The sequence below is a fragment of the Thalassophryne amazonica genome, chromosome 1, assembly GCF_902500255.1.
Source record: "Thalassophryne amazonica chromosome 1, fThaAma1.1, whole genome shotgun sequence".
Lineage (NCBI taxonomy): Eukaryota > Metazoa > Chordata > Actinopteri > Batrachoidiformes > Batrachoididae > Thalassophryne > Thalassophryne amazonica.
In genome coordinates, this window is record NC_047103.1 from 46,055,886 (window position 1) to 46,073,781 (window position 17,896).

Below are 17,896 nucleotides of genomic sequence, written 5' to 3' on the forward strand. Positions count from 1 at the left end.
CCTCAGCCCCAACCAGTCTCAGCAGAAGACTGCCCCTCCCTGAGCCTGGTTCTGCTGGAGGTTTCTTCCTGTTAAAAGGGAGTTTTTCCTTCCCACTGTGGCCAAGTGCTTGCTCATAGGGGGTCGTTTTGACCGTTGGGGTTTTTCATAATTATTGTATGGCCTTGCCTTACAATATGGAGCGCCTTGGGGCAACTGTTTGTTGTGATTTGGCGCTATATAAGAAAAAAGTTGATTGATTGATTGATTGAATATGACTGTGCCTTCTCTCCCTCGACGTGTGGTTTTGAAGTTGCATGTACTGTGAAATTTGTTCATCAGCATTATTCATTACCAAAGCTGTAGTCTGGCTGCCACCAAGGCCACTAGTATACAAAAAATAATGTCTTGTGTGAGTGTCTACACTTCAGTGTGGCCACGGTTACTTTGAAAAATTAAGCCAATTACTGATTACTCCTTGAAAAAGTAACTTAGTTACTTTACTGATTACTCATCTGTAAAAGTAACTAAGTTGGTTACTAGTTACTTTTTTTAGTTACTTTCACCAGCTGCTGACAACACCCTCTGCCACCTCAACATGAAAATGATAACCTGTTTTGCCAATACTCACTTTAAAGTCGCTCTTTCTTGACTTCAATAAAAATAAATACGTGTTTTATAAAAAGTAAAACAGACATCTTTCTTGACCTCATATTTAACTGTTGACAGCACTGTAACAGTAAAACTTGCAATTTCTAACCTACATTATTTATAAATGTAACTATTAAATTATTTCTAACATTTTTCTAACATTTAAATTCTCTCTAAACATTTTAGTTGTTGACATTATTATTATTATGAGTAGTATTAGCAGTTGTAGTAAAAAAGGTTTCAAAACTGGACCTTTAATCTAGGGGTGTTGTGGGGAGACCGCATCCCTGCCCCACCCCACGCCCCCTTTCTGTCTGGATTTGCCCCTGCTTTGGTGTTTGAGCACAAAGAATGGATAATGTTTATTTACGCATAAAACATGACCAGATTGACAGGTAAGAAAGTTTTGTCGCATTTTTATGTCATGTCATCATCAGAAAGAGAGTTTAGGCACATAAGTGTTAGTTGTTGACACGTTGCAGTGGATCAGCTGTTTTTAGCGAGCAGACACGGAGAGACTCAGCTCAGAGTTCTAAATAAAGGGGGAAAAAAGCATAAAAATGTCTTTGTAAAGCTCAGTGCAGTTGTGCTGTTGTCACCGCGCTTTGAGAAACAAGGACAAGTCGTAGCTGCTGCAGAAAACCGCAGATGAAAAGCTTGCAGCTCGGTGAAAGTGGGCAGTTCAGTCGAACCCCGACCCCCTGCCCACACGGACCAGGTTTAACGCTGCGATTGACCCGCAATTCGAAAATAATAGTAACACACAGTGACTTGGAGAAGTAATTTTAATCTGATTACTGATTTCGAAAGATTAAGGCATTAGATTTCTCATTACCGACAAAAGTGGTCAAATTAGAGTAAAGTTACTAAGTAATGCATTACATAACATCACTGCTACACTTGCAGATAAAGACTGTTTTCATGGGAAAGAGCTTTTCTCCTTATCTCTGCAATGACCCTCATTTCTCCACTTCTCTATCTACTTCCTCAACGGGAGGCACTGGAAGCTGCACTCAAAGGTCACATTCATAATGAATGCATTAGCAAAGCTGTGCGCTATGTGTGCTTTTCAAAAACGTATATATTTGCAGCATGCATCCATGCAGTAGGCGAAACATACAGTAGAGGTTATGCAGCAATTCTCTGATTCCTTTTTCAAAATTAATGAAATGACAACCTTGTGTTGTTTTGATGTACAGAATTACCATATTTATGATGTTCAATTAAAAAGTACAGATTTCCTGGGAGAGTTGTCTCCATTTTAAGAAAGACTGTACAAAGCTTATAAATGTGCCTCAATACCTTTCTGTGCTTGAATTATTGTTGATGTTGGATGACTACCCCCCCCCAGGGAAATCTGTCAGGAATAGGTTATTGCTTGTTTTTGCCCTCTGAATCATCACTCAGGTGCCATAAGTTAGTGTGCAGCACTGACCTGCACTGTCAAAATGATTGGTTGATAATAAAAATGTGACCTTTATCTTAAATGCATAAAACACTTTAAAACATTTCAAAATGAAATTGTCTGATTGCTATAAAATAGCAAAAAATGATTCATGATGTGCACAAACGCAAACAAAAACCTGCTACAAATGAGGACAGTTTGTGGACTCCATGACATACTTTTGCACAATCTTTGAGTTCATTGATACATATAAGATGAATAAACATCTACAGATTAATCACTGGGACACTTTTTCAGCACAGCTTAAATTTCACCTCACTTGACGATTATCCATGCAGACAGCGTTATGATGGCATTATCACGGTAAACTTATATAACCTCTTGTAACCATAAATAGTCAGTTAGTAGAAAATATTTTGAAGATGACCTGAAGTGATGTTGCCAGAAGTGCTATTCTCACATCGCTCTTTCTCCAGCTCAATCTCATTCATCATGTCACACATCTGCACAGATAACACCTGTAGAAAAGAGACAAAATACATTTAAGTAGGATTAATTAAATATGCCTCCACAAAACAGCAATTACATCCTAAAGCAAAATGACTCTGAACTAGACCTGAATATTATCCACAGTGGCAGTGGAAATATTTATTAAAACCTTCCCTCACTACATTCCGGCTACATCTTTCCAATAACCCTCACTGCAACAAAACCATGCAATCATGCTCAGTGTCCACAGTGTTTCCTCGTGCCTGACAAATAGATGATATCATGCAAATTGACTGGAAGTGTGGAAAAGGGAACCACTGACTGATCAGCTGCGATTGTTCATCCATGTCTTCAAAGGCTGAAAAATACAGGTTGACAGCAGCTTGCAGAGAGCCAGTGGGGTCAATGAAAATGTGTAAGTCAAGCAGCATATAATTGAGAATATCAGAGAGAGAGAAAGTAAGACAGTCGGCAGAGTATCTTCAGGTAATCCCAGGACAGACAGAGAGGGCTGGAACAGAACAATTTCACTCTACATGATGTTAGCAACAATTATTACAATAGTCAAAGCTGTAAAGGTCAGAGTGTTGCAGCACGAACCACATAACATATCACACAACCCTTGTTTTCTAAATGGTCCTTGTGGTGCAGCACTGTTTCACCCCACGCTACCCTGGTGCCATCCAAAATGAAGTGCACTTCATCAGTCAGAAGGGTATTCCCGGTTTGTGTGGCAATTATTGTAAACAGAAGCCAGTAGCATACACGCTGCTCACCTCAGACAATAAAACTGCTTCAAACTGCCATTATTTGGAAAGGACACTGCTTAGAGCAATTTTTCACAGCCGCACGGCCTAGGAACTGCAACATAATGACGGTGTAATCATGCAAAATTTACTCAGAGGTGCGATGCATTTATGAACTAGAGATATTCGTCACAAAATGCCACACATGCAATACTATATTCCATGTAAACTGCAGTAATATCTACATGTGCGGGGTAGGTATTTGGTTGAACCCTCATGTGTTTGATGTAAACTGGGATACACAGTGGAAAAATTGGAGATTGACATTATATTTATTTAGAGGATGTGGCCAACAGTGGTTCCCAAACCACAGAATCTCGTCTCTGCTGTTTGCAGATGATGTGGTTCTGTTGGCTTCGTCAAATCAGGACCTTCAGCTTGCACTGGGGTGGTTTGCAGCCGAGTGTGAGGCGTCCGGGATGAAGATCAGCACCTCCAAATCCAAGGCCATGGTTCTCGACCGGAAAAAGGTGCTTTGCCCTCTTCAGGTTGGTGGAGTGTCCTTGCCTCAAGTGGAGGAGTTTAAGTATCTTGGGGTCTTGTTCACGAGTGAGGGACGGATGGAGCGTGAGATCGATAGACAGATCGGTGCAGCGTCCGCAGTGATGCGGTCGCTGTATCGGGCCGTCGTGGTGAAGAGAGAGCTGAGTAGGGGGGCAAAGCTCTCGATTTACAGATCGATCTACGTTCCGATCCTCACCTATGGTCATGAGATTTGGCTCATGACCGAAAGAACGAGATCGCGGGTACAAGCGGCCGAGATGAGTTTCCTCCGCAGGGTGGCTGGGCGCTCCCTTAGACATAGGGTGAGGAGCTCGGTCACTCGGGAGGAGCTCGGAGTCGAGCCGCTGCTCCTCCACGTTGAAAAGAGTCAGTTGAGGTGGCTCGGGCATCTTTTCTGGATGCCCCCTGGACGCCTCGCTGGAGACGTGTTCCGGGCACGTCCCATTGGGAGGAGGCCCCGGGGAAGACACAGGACACGCTGGAAGGATTACATCTCTCGGCTGGCTTGGGAACGCCTTGGGGTTCCCCTGGAGGAGCTGGGGGAGGTGTGTGTGGATCGGGAGGTCTGGGCGGCTTTGCTTGAGCTGCTGCCCCCGCAACCCGACTCCGGATAAAGCGGAAGAAAATGGATGGATGGATGGCCAACAGTGACCATAAAAAGTCGGTAGCCTTCGAACAACTGCAACTATTGGTAATTTTTTAAAAGTAGGTCAATGTCACCGGCCTTCGAACCCATGCAAAGTACTCCTCCAAGGCATGTACCCACCAAATATGAAGTTTTTGCAAGCAATAGGTGCCGAGGCACATTACAGCGAACAAATTTCAGGTGAACGATTTGACAGTTGTGACCACTGGTCACCTTCAAAAATAGGTCAAGGTCACTAGCCTTCAAACCCATGCGAAGTACTCCTCCAAGGCATGTACCCACCAAATATGAAGTTTCTGCGAGCAATACTGTAGGTGCCGAGCTACGTTACGGCAAAGGATTTGACAGTTGTGACCACTGGTGACCTTCAAAAGTAGGTCAAGGTCACTGGCCTTTGAACCCATGCGAAGTACTCCTCCAAGGCATGTACCCACCAAATATGAAGTTTTTGCGAGCAATAGGTGCCGAGCTACGTTGCAGCCAACAAACTGCGGTTGGACAGATGGACGGACAGGCGACAGGACGGAAAATCCGGATGCTATATGCCGCGCCTCGCAGCGCAAGCGCCGCGTGGGGCATAAAAAGTAGGAAACAGAATATCCTACTTTGCACTGAAATAAAATTGCTTTATAACAACACAAATATATATAATAAATTATTTCAGTGTGGATCAAATATCCTGCAAAACTGCAATTCTCATTATGTACTAACCAGGGAAGAAAATAAAAGATAAAACACAAAGCTATTTCCAAAGAAATTTATTCTGGTGCATTTTAATCCCCAATGGACCAGTGTGGATTGAGTCACTTTTAAATCATTTAGTTATCAACATTATGTTTTTTCTGGTGCCTACTTCCAGAGTGGTTAGCTGAACCACTCAAAAAACTACTGAACCAATCTATTCCAGTTATTAGTTCAATTAAATTTATCTACCCAACATTAAATCACAACTTCAGTTGGCCCGAAGCATTACACACAAACAAGGTTTAAAGTTTAAACCTCCATCACTGTCACGCATCACTGCATCCACCGGACCATGGACCAGTCTTGCAGAGTTGGGTCTAAGTACTTTTAAAGGACATGTCACACATTTTTTAAAGTCCCAGTTAGCAACACATCAAAATATTCATGATTGTAAGTCTCTCCACACACATGCACTCATAACTAGTGGTCTCTGTTGTTTTTATTGCTCTCCCTGAGCGAGTTAACAGGTGCATTTCGGGATAACGTCTCACTCGACAATTCTCAGCATGTGACGTACATATTAGGAAAACAGAAACATCCCGATGGCTGACAGACAGAGCGAAACGAATGCAGTTATGTCCGATAACGAAGCTTCTGAGCTTTTATTTGAAAGTGATGGATCGGATTTACAACATACTTCGGATTTACAACATACTTCACCCAGAAACCTAAAGTGTTGTGATGGTGCCGTTTGTGTCACAAGATGCTGGTTTAGTGCCGCAATGCACATGGATGTGGACTGTCTCCACCATGCTGTTTTTACAAATTGCCTGGACATGCAGATGTATTTCTCATATTGGAAAAACTCAGAAGATGCTATTTTCAGGAAATGATGGACTCTATCTAAAGTGCCACAATCGTGATAGAATTTGAATTGAAGGCAGAGCTGCGATCGGACATTATGCACACGATCACACCCTGAGGGTAAGTGGACCTTGAGATTATTCTCTGGCCAGCTATCCATACCTGAGGACTAGTGGAACTTGAAAATGATCTCTGGCTGTCGATCCAAGTGAGGACTAGTGGACCCTTTCATTGGCTGGTGATGATGAGTGCGTGGGGGCTTCTTTGATGTTGTGGACTTTTCATTTAGAAATCTTTACAATTGGGCGAGTAACATGTTCAATTTTTCATCTTTTGCTTTGTGTTCCTTTCAGTGGAGCTTTCAATGAAAGTAAAATTTTTATTTTACTTTGAGAGACTGTGGAAATGGAAGTGAATGTGTGTGCACACAGCTGCTGCTTTTACTGTGACTGCATCAAAATGAACAGTTATTACTTAAAAACGAGTCATCATAACACAACCTCACACTTGTGTAAACTTTGGAATTAATGTGTGCCTCAGTTCTTAATATTAGCAGTTACATTCCATTCAAGCGTGCGCTGGGACAGTTTTAATAGTCACGTCACCAGTTGGAAACACACAAGTACTCACAAGTACTTTGTTTTCAGAAGTCTTCGTAGCAGTTTGCTTCTAATGCCGTATACTTTAAAACCAGTCACAGAATTGCACAAAGTAATCCTGGTGGCTCATTTGATGTTCACTAACAGCATCAATTTTAATTGTTATGATTTCAGTCCAACATGTCCTTTAAAGCAATCAATTATAAATGCAGTTACTTTTAAAAGTTACAGATTACAATTACAAATATTGTGTTTTCAGAAAAGTAATCAATTAAGCATATAATTACTTTTAAAAGGAATTGCAAATATAAAAGTATAACCGCAATATAGTATAATATTAAAGTAAGCGCAATTACTTTTCTGTTTTAGGCCATTTACATTATGATTGTGACAACAACACATATTGTATGCAAATTCTTAGATATTATTCATCATGATATGCAAGATAAATATACAGAAACACACAAACATATATGAATATCTGCAACATATAACAATTACTTCAATAGATAGTTATGTTTCCACGACATCAAACATTTGATGGAAATATTCATTAGTCAAATATACCAAACATATTTGAAAAGTAACTGTTCCAACTTTACAAAAGCAATCGATTACACTTACAATTACTTTCCAGGATTTCAAAGAGTAATTGATTACAGGTACAATTACTTGAAAAAGTAATCATAATTATACACAGTAAAATCACCAGTGTAAAATGAATTAGGGGTGCCGGAAAAAATCGACTCACGTCCAAATCGCGATTCTTATTTATTACGATTCTGAATCCATCCAAAATGTCCAAGAATCGATTTTTAAAAAGCATTTTTTTAAACATTTTCTTACTTACTCGCTGCGTGTACTGTTTGTCAGGCAATGGCCTCCGTACTACAGCATCCCCGCGAGGGGAGGGTCCGGCCTGCTTCAAACATTCGTGAGTTGTTGCTTAGCATGGCGGACAAAGAGCTAATTCAGCCAGCACCGTCTTTGCTGAAGGCAAATGTTTGAGCGCATTTTGGATTTCATTATTTGCTGCGTAAGAAGGAGCTTGACATGACTTATGCTGTGTGCAAAATCTGCAAAATGAAAGTCAAGTACTTCGGAAACACTTCAACTCCGCAAGCCCACATGCTACGCTATGACCCGGAGCTAAAAGGAGCGGAGCAGCGGTCTCTGCCGACTACTGACCAGCGCTTCGCTAAACTGCCAGCCAACTCTGAACAAGCAAAGCAGATAAGTAAATTTACATCTATAATCACTTGATTAACCTTGTAAAGCTGCATTTTCTTAAACATAAACTTTTTTTTAAGTAATATAACTATTTCTCAGAGCTGTTTGAATCGAAAATCGATTCTGAATCGAATCGTCACCCCAAGAATCGGAATCAAATTGAATCGTGAGTTGTTGTACAATTCACATCCCTAAAATTAATACTGGTGATTTTACTGTATATGGATGGATGGATGGATGGATGAGATTTATTGTCATTGTCATTACATGAGTGCAACAACGAGATTACGTCCACACCCCAATTACCATAGACAGCAATTAATCCACAATTATTACTTGTTTACCATAATAATGGCACACATCAGAATTAAGACAACACATATACATTTGACACTGTTTATGTGCACTAAACTTGGGTGGGGGGCAGTAGCAACATGTAGTCGCGCCGCCAGCTTGGGGGGAGTCCCAAGCAGCTTGTATATGTATGTATATGTCATGATCCGGCCCTTTTCATCATCTTGTTTTGGTTCTGGACTCTGGTTCACTTCCGGGCTCTGAGCCTTCTGTGTTTTTACTCATGTCATGTCAGGTTTTCTTGGTCTTGCTTGGTCTGTACCACCGCCCCCCTGTGTATTGTACCATTTCTATTATCTCGATAAAGCCTTTTTACCTTTACCCCTTGGCCTGCGAGTCTGTATTGTGTGTCCTACCTCCTTCTGTGCCACACCACACCCCAGCCATGACAGTGTAATTACTTCAAATGCAATTACTTTTGGACCCAACTCTGCCATCTTGGGTCCTGGATAGCAACTACCCAGGCAAACAATCAATCCATCCCCACCTGTGAAAAGTAACTGTCCATCTGCCACAGCCAGCTGACACACAGAAATCCCTACATGTTGGATCATGTCCAGAGAAATGTATCACGTGGACAAACTGTTGTAGCTGATGCGATGTCACACTTCAAGTGACAATCCTCATCCGAGTATCATAAGTTACCTCTCATTTAATACAAAGTAATTTCCACGGTACTCAAGGACACTCTTAAGAGACCTGGTACCACAGACTAAGATTAAGTTGTCCCGTTAGTTCACTGGTTAGCATCAAAATCCCTCAACTAGACAGGAAGCACAAGAACATCAAATACATGAAGTACCTGAAAAAGAAATTACAAAATATTTTCATGAAACACAAAATGTTGAGTGAAAATAACCAGTGTTGCCACATTTACTTTGAAAAAGTAATCCAATTACTAATTACTCCTTGAAAAAGTAACTTAGTTACTTTACTGATTACTCAGTTTCAAAAGTAACTAAATTTGATTACTTTCAGCAGTTGCCGACAACACCCCTCTGCCACCTCAACATGAAAATGATAACTCATTTTGCCAGTACTCACTTTATAGTCGCCTTTTCTTGACTTCAATGAGCAGAAATAGTTGTTTTATAAAAATAAAATAAAGACATCTTTCTTGACCTCATATTTAACTGTTGACAGCACTATCATGGTAAATGTAACTATTAAATTCATCCTAACATTTTTTCTAACATTTAAATTCTCTCTAAACATTTTAGTTGTTGAAATTATTATTATCATTATTATAAGTAGTATTAGTAGCAGTAAAAAACACTTCAAAACTGGACCTTTAATCTAGGGGTATTGTGGGGGCTGTGTCCCTGCTCCGTTCCATGCCCCCTTTCCATCTGAATTCGGCTCTGCTTTGGCATTTGAGCAGGAAGAATGGATAACTTTTATTTATACAGAAAACACGACCAGATTGGCAGGTAAGAAATTTTTTATCAGTGTTTTACATCATATCCTCCTCAGAAAGAGTTTAGGCACATTTGGGTGGAAAAAAGTGTTGGTTGTTAACGCGTCATGGATCAGCTGTTTTTGACGAGGACACACAAAGTGACACAGAGTTTTAAATAAAGGTAGGGTTGTACAGTTTGCGAGTTAGAGGCAAAATGGAAAATGTGCTGCTGTATTGCCCCCTAGAGGCAGATTTGTTTCAATTTTGTGTGTCTGAGTTATGTGTCAGGTTTTGTATGAGTTCTGAAAACGTCACCTCTACAGCTTCTATGGTCTAGGCTGCATTGCATTTATTGGAGAGGAGGGGAATAGCGGGGGAAAAAAACTTGACCTGTCAGGAGGTATACACGGGAGTTCAAGCCCCCTTTGTGAGTTGCCTCCCGAGCAGCTGTGAGGTCAGTGTAACTCATGACATGAGTCACAACATCATGATGTGGGTCTGACCCGCAGTCACATGGGTTACGGTGCTGTCACACCGACTTTGCCGGCAAAAGGACCAACTTTATCCACTTTTTCAGTGTATCCACTGAATTGCAGCTGTTCCTCCCATCACGTGCATGAGGTGCTGTGCATACAGGTACCTGTGGTGTAACGCAGTCTGTCAGTCAATATTTGTCACTATTCAAAATATAATTTACCTCCATATCTGCTCATGTGTTCTAACAAATAGAAAAAATACTGAAAGAAATATTGTCTTTATGGTACATACGAGTATAAAGGTCAGTGGTGGTTGGGCAATGGACTGAGTTGAATATTTTTCCAAATATTACCAATCATAACATCAGTCACTTGAAGTTGCTTTGCGTGAATAAGGTTTAATCTGATCCATTCCTTGACCAAGCACATTGACAACAGTGGTCAGAAAAAAGAAAAAAAAAAAAAACAGCAAGAAAACTGAGGCATGTCAGACTCAGTGGGGCAGCTGTCCTTGAATATATCCTGCATCTCCCTCATTTACTTCTCTGCCATATCAGAGTTTCTCATACAATAGCACACCTCTTCTCCTGGCACTCTGTCATTAGCTTTTTTAAGTCCACAAACAAACAACGCAAGTCCTTCTCTACACTTCTCCATCTTCATTCAGAGTAAACATGGCATCTGCAGTACTCAGTCTGAGTGTAATTTAAAGCTATTCATATCAAAACATAGAAAATTCTTCTTTGTACTTTGATTGTCTTTGATGGATACTTTGCTAAGGGCCCCCTTCACACATAACACAATTTAAGCTGACTAGCACACGAAGGAGGAATTGCATTCCATTTGTGAAAAATCGGAGCTGCCTTCAGCGCCTCGTAAACATGTCGCTACAACTATTCATACACACCAGCGGCTGAAAGACAGAGTGTCCTGTGAGAGCCCATTCCATCCCTCTCTCGGCAGGTGTTGGCCAAATTCCAGGTGACATACACGAACATCTAACCCTGCTCGCCTGACAGAAAATGTGTGGCCAATTGATGCTGTCAGCACGAAAATAGTGAGCAACAATCACTTTCAAGCTGGATGTGAAATTTGTCTAAGTGCCCCTACAAGTGTGGCGTTGCAAAAAGCAATACACATGTGGTGCATGTGTGCGCGTGTGGCCCCCCTCCTCTGCGAAATACATGTAGAGTATGTGTGTTTCACGCTGCCCCCCCCCCCCCCCCACACACACACACGTGGCAAGCGGACGGGGGGAGCACACTTGCATAAAATGCTTGTATGTATGTATAGACATGATCACATGGGGGCCAGACAGCCAAGTCTGAGCACACACAGCACAGCAAGCCGATCACACAGAAGAGAGTGACATGTTGGTGTGTGCTCTGAACTGACAGGGGGCGGGTCCGCTGACAGCAGCAGCTGTTGAGATCTGTGGTTCTGGACGTCCCAGCTGGGGAACACGTACCATATTTGGACAGACATGAGCTAACAACTGTCCACTGTGATGCGCATGTGTCTGCTTGCTGTCCTCATGTGGACATACATAAAAACATATACTGCTGTTGCGACCAGCTGCAGCAAGCGAGCGCACGGTGCACACATTGACAGGTTGCCCCAGGTGAAACGGACTGTCAGATCATAACACGCAGCAGGCAATCTAAATGTCACGTCACCCACGTGAGCTCTGTTGTACATGACGCGGTGTCTGTCCTGTGGACATGAGTGTCGGGCCGGACAGCAGGATCATTCACGCCTGCCCAACCATGTGTCCCTCCAGACATCGGCTTGATGTTTTCGCGCGGGCTCTTTTGTCGTGATTCGCCCTGATTCCTACGTATTTGTGCTATGTGTGAAGGGGCCCTAAGGTATGCATTTTATGCTTTTCTATGTGCAGAATTTCAGATGATTAATTTCCCCGTTACGGCACCATCTTGTAATTTATACAATTTGTCAGGCAGCTTTTTGATAATTTTCTGTCACTGGACCATGTTTTGTGTTTATTGGACTTACTTTGTGATGATAGAGAAGCCTTCCTGTTGAGACTCCTACCTGTAGTGGATTTTCTTGTCCAACTTTGCCACCTTTTGAATTATCAAGCTCATTTTAAGAACCTAAGCCCTGGAGTGTCCACTGAATGCATGTCCAACTATTGGTGCAGATGAGACTCATGATCAAGGCAGAGGTTGAATAGGTAGGTTTTACATTTGCTGCAATTTTGCATAAAAATGAAAAGGCATAAACAGGTGTAGCCCATTGTAGAACATTCAGTACACCTAAAAGAATATGGGAATGTATGAATTTTGATTGACTGCGTGAATATTGACTGATTTTCGCAATGTGTGTTTCACACCAAAATGCATTTTGTTTTATTATAGTACCGCCTGCAGGCGAATAAATGTAATACTTAGTAAATGAGCAACATGAACAGGTCTTTATCATCCATAAAAAATTCAGCTTGAACAGATGTATAGTGTGGGTCATGCCCCCTTTCATACTATAAATCTTATTTTAAAAAATTAAAAGAAGCAGCAAAGATGGACCAAATGTAAAAAAAATAAATAAATAAACGCTTCAATTCTACATGAAAGAGAATGTTTCCGTCAACTTTGGTGGTACTTAATGCAATATATGGACGTTAATTTTAATATGATTTTTCATATATTGAAAAATATTTTGAGTGATGGACTTCAAAACAGACCAGATGTACCAGTGTATTAAAGTTTGTTCGATATTCAGTGGATATACTGAAAATGCTTCAGCTCTGCAGGATAAATGGGAGGTTTTTGGAAATTAAAAAAAAAAAAAAATTGGGGGGGGGGGGATAATTTCGAGTTTAGTTTTCATACTGAGGCACGCCCACTTTATGCAATCATCACCAAATTGCAGGGTTCAACTCAGACATGATCCCCTATCAAACCAGGTGAATTTTGTGCAATTCCGTGCACGTTTTTCAGACTATTCTTTTTGGACTTGGTGCACAGCCTTTGGTCATTCTCTATATCCTTGACTCCCTGCAGTCTCTTCTCTTGTCTTTTGAGCTTTCATGCAACTTTTAATAGCTGTAAATGGTCCCTTGATTGGAGTTGAAAAAATTGGTGTTGATCAAAGTGATTGCCTGGGGTGAGATATATTTTAAAAGGTTTAACATGTATTGGAATACTGTGAAAAACAGAAATGGGTGAGGCATATATCAAAAGATTTGTCACACTCCAAAGAATTTGTGAATGTACGAATGCTGATTGTACGATGTACCGCGTTAGAATTTTGGTCAAAAATACATTTTTCTTTATTATAGTGCCACCTGTATGTGAAAAACGTCAGATTTTTTTTAAGGCTTTACCTTGAGGTGGTATGTATCATCCCTAAAAATTTCAGCTTGATAGGTTGGATGGTGTGAGGCACGCCCACTTTTCTAATTAAAAAGCCAATAGGCCACAGCCCCTTTCAACAATCATGATGTACAATCATGATGGACTTCAATTTCAAATAAAACCTATCCCAAGATTCCTTATGTCAAATTTGGTAAAACTCTGATTAGTCAATTTTGAGATACAATCTTTGGTGGCCCCTAATGTTCAGTCAAAACTATTTTAATCAGGTAGCCTCTCTACACTATTGTGCATCAGACCAGGTGACTTACGTCCAGGTCAGAGTTAACATTTTGAAGACAAGTCCAACTTTCTGCGTCATGCGTTTTTAACAGGAAGTTAATCTTTTCTTTCTCAAGTGGGAGTCAACCATCAGCTCCCTCATCAAGAAGGCCCAGCAGAGGATGTACTTCCTGCGGCAGCTGAAGAAGGCCAAGCTGCCTGTCCAGCTGATGGTGCAGTTCTACACGGCCATCATCGAGTCCATCCTCTGCTCCTCCATCACGGTGTGGTACACTGGGGCCACAGCCAGGGACAGACACAGACTGCAGCGCATTGTGGCCTCTGCTGAGAAGGTGATCGGCTGTAGCCTTCCATCTCTCCACGACCTGCACGTCTCCAGGACTCTGGGCCGAGCAGGTCGGATCACAGCTGACCCTTCTCACCCTGCACACGGTCTGTTCAAACCACTCCCCTCGGGCAGGAGGCTACGGCCCATCCGGACCAGAACCTCCCGCCATAAGAACAGTTTCTTCCCCTCTGCTGTTAGACTCATGAACTCCTCATAACTCAGTCACCTTAAGCTTAACTCTGTCACTTTATCATTTTATCACGGGTCACTTTAGACAGTGTACTTTGGTTTTTAATTGCACTCCTCCCACTGCACTGTTTTTTCTGTTTCTCTGTTTTTCTGTTGCACACAGCCTTTCATATTTCATATTTCTTTTTTTATCTTATATTTTATCTTATTTTGACACATATGTTATATTTTATCTTAGCATTTTATCTCTTCTTAATGTTGCACCATTGTACCGAAGCAAATTCCTAGTCTGTGAATCCTGTTCACTGGCAATGGCAATAAACTTCTTCTGATTCTGATTCTGAAGTAGGTTAAGGCCCATAAAGCTCATTTTAATAACTTAAGCCTCTGAGGTTCAGAAGACTCCATGTACAACGTCTGGTGTTAATCAGAGCAATAAAATCAGGTTTGCATATTTTGCTATCCTGTGAAAAACCTATCTTGGCGGAAGTGGGTGTGGCCTAACTCAGGAGATTCAGCTCGAGCCAGTGAATGTGTCGATATAAGGCACTTGAATGTGCAATGTCTGGTTTTGGAGTTATAGGTCAAAACGCAAACACACTAATACAGCACCCCCTATTGGCAGATTTGTTTCAAATTTGTGTATTTTTACCAGGGTTACCAGCTGTCAGTAATCATCATCACTGCACCATAAAAGCCTGGAGGAGACACCACATCTCTGCCGAGATATCAGTTTACCACTCAGGTAATTCTCTCAGCCGTTGTTTCTGTGCCGAACGCACATACCTTGTTTATTCTGAACTTTTTGCAGGAGTACCTGGAACTCTACTTACAGCTGGAGCTGGGTTTGTGGACGGTGGGGGAGTGACGATCTTCACTCCTCATTCCACTTACGTTAAGTAGTAGTTCAGGCTCTGCCGTTAACTGGTTCCAGAGTTGGAGGTGGAGGTGTTCCCTCCAAGTGGATAAACATTGTGAGTTGCTGACTGCTTACTGGGTGTCCACACACCCACCCTTTTACCTGTTTTTGTTCCTGCCAGCAGTACCGGATCTGACAGCTGAAGTAGAGGCCACCTGGGGACTCGGGACTTGGTGGCTTCGGTGTACTGCAGGTCTTCGTTGGCGGCGGAACCTTGTGGGCCCCGGCTCTTCTCTGGATAGGCGTCTCCTACCCTCGGGCCTGCCCACACGTCACCTGTTGTATTTTGTAACTGACTGTCTAAAAGCAGTATTCGACCTGTTGTGCACATTTGCCACAATAAATTGTATTTATTGGACTATCTATTGACCGTTCATTTGCGCCCCCTGTTGTGGGTCCGTGTCATTACACTTCCCCAACAGGGGGAGTTAATTATTATAATTTTATATATTTATTATATATAAAATTATTATTATTATTATATATATTTATTATAATAATCATAACAACTACAACACCAAGCACAAACACCAATACTAGTTTCCAATTCCACAAATTATTACTTTGGAAAAAATTTTCAAGGTCAAAGTCCTGTTAGAAGTGGCTTTTCATAAGCTAAAATACGAGGTCTGTTAGAAAAGTATCCGACCTTTTTATTTTTTTCAAAAACCTGATGGATTTGAATCACGTGTGCTTGCATGAGCCAACCTTGAACCTTCGTGTGCATGCGTGATTTTTTTCACACCTGTCGGTTGCGTCATTTGCTTGTAAGCAGCCTTTGTGTGAGGATTGGTGTAGTCTCTCATCGTTTTTTCTTTGCAAGGAAATGGTGGAACGACTGGAGCAGCGCGACTGCATCAAATTTTGCCAGAAACTGGGCGACAGCCAGGTGGAAACCGTTCGGATTATTCAGACGGCTTGTGGTGACGAGCCTATGGGCATCACACAGATTAAGGAGTGGTACAACCGGTTTAAGGACAGCCGCACAGCGGTGGAGAGCGCGCCGCGCTCCAGGCGCCCATCAACATGCAGAAATGACCGGATCATTTCCAAAGTGAACGCTGTGGTGATGTGGGACCATCATGTGACTATCCGAGAAATTGTGGAAGAGGTGGACATCAGCACTTTTTCGGCACATTCCACTGTGACAGAAGATTTTGCCATGAAAAGAGTTGCAGCGAAATTCATCGGCACAAAGCTGATGGCGCAGCAAAAGCGCCTCCGTGATGAAGTCTCACAGGACATGTTGTGACACGCTCACCTCGTCCACAATTTCTCGGATAGTCACATGACTGAAAAGCCACTGAAAGCCGTCTGAATCTTCCGAATGGTGCAAGAGCTAGGCATATCACAACATGTCCTGTGAGACTTCATCACAGAGGCGCTTTTGCTCCGCCATCAGCTTCATGCCGATGAATTTCGCTGCAACTCTTTTCATGGCAAAATCTTCTGTCACAGTAGAATGTGCTGAAAAAGTGCTGATGTCCACCTCTTCCACAATTTCTTGGATAGTCACACGACTGAAAAGCCACCGAAAACCGTCTGAATCTTCCGAATGGTGCAAGAGCTGGGCATATCACAACATGTCCTGTGAGACTTCATCACAGAGGCGCTTTTGCTACGCCATCAGCTTCATGCCGATGAATTTCGCTGCAACTCTTTTCATGGCAAAATCTTCGGTCACAGTGGAATGTGCCGAAAAAATGCTGATGTCCACCTCTTCCACAATTTCTCGGATAGTCACATTAAGGTCCCACATCATCACAGCGTTCACTTTGGAAATGATCTGGTCATTTCAGCATGTTGTTGGCCGCCCAGAGTGTGGCGCGCTCTCCACCGTTGTGCGGCCATCTTTAAACCGGTTGTACCACTCCTTAATCTGTGTGATGCCCATAGGATCGTCACCGAAAGCAATCTGAATAATCCGAATGGTTTCCACCTGGCTGTCGCCCAGTTTGTGGCAAAATTTGATGCAGTCGTGCTGCTCCAGTCGTTCCGCCATTTCCTTGCAAAGAAAAAACGACGAGAGACTACACCCATCCTCACACAAAGGCTGCTTACAAGCAAATGACACAACCAACAGGTGTGAAAAAAATCACGCATGTGCACAAAGGTTCAAGGATGGCTCATGCAAGCACACGTGATTCAAATCCATCAGGTTTTTGAAAAAAATAAAAAGGTTGGATACTTTTCTAACAGACCTCATATAATACAAAATACACATCATAAAGGATTTTCAATTTTAAAATCAAATATCCGGTAAATCTGCAACACGGATCAGATGCGGATCAAACAGTCTATTCACTGAGGGTGCCAGTTCGCACCTCATTGTCGCAAATGAGAATGACTGAGGCACTTTTAATTGAGACATAATGCAAAAAGTACACAAAATGGACTTTTCAATATTAAATTCAAAAGTACACAAAATCAACAATCTCAAGAATGCTCCATGTGAATTTGAAGACCCTGGCATGGACTTATGTTGAGCACAGTCAGACAGATGGACATATGTATGGATGCAAAATCTTTGCAATGGCCATATTTTGGCCTCAGATAAAACCGGAATGAAAACAATAGGGTTCCTAGCCATGCTGGGACTGGGAACAGTGTTGCTTTGTAACCACTATCCCCAGCCCCGCCGGGCTTGGACCCCTAATAATAAAAATCAGAGTGAAACCAACAAGGTTTCCAGTCCCTATCTAGTTCGAGCCAGATTCAGTCCAAATCCCACTCAAGCCAGATTGCCAACCCGACTCTGAA

The 17,896-nt window shown here is 42.0% G+C and overlaps 1 protein-coding gene across 1 annotated transcript in view; it reads right to left on the reverse strand.

Annotated features, from left to right (window-relative positions):
* Positions 1-17,896, reverse strand: part of LOC117509353 (vasoactive intestinal polypeptide receptor-like) — a 173,265-nt gene that overhangs the window by 118,511 nt on the left and 36,858 nt on the right. Inside the window, exon 2 of the mRNA XM_034169026.1 lies at positions 2,463-2,553. Within this exon, the coding sequence (XP_034024917.1) occupies positions 2,463-2,553 (91 nt within the window). The remainder of the gene's footprint in view (positions 1-2,462; positions 2,554-17,896) is intronic.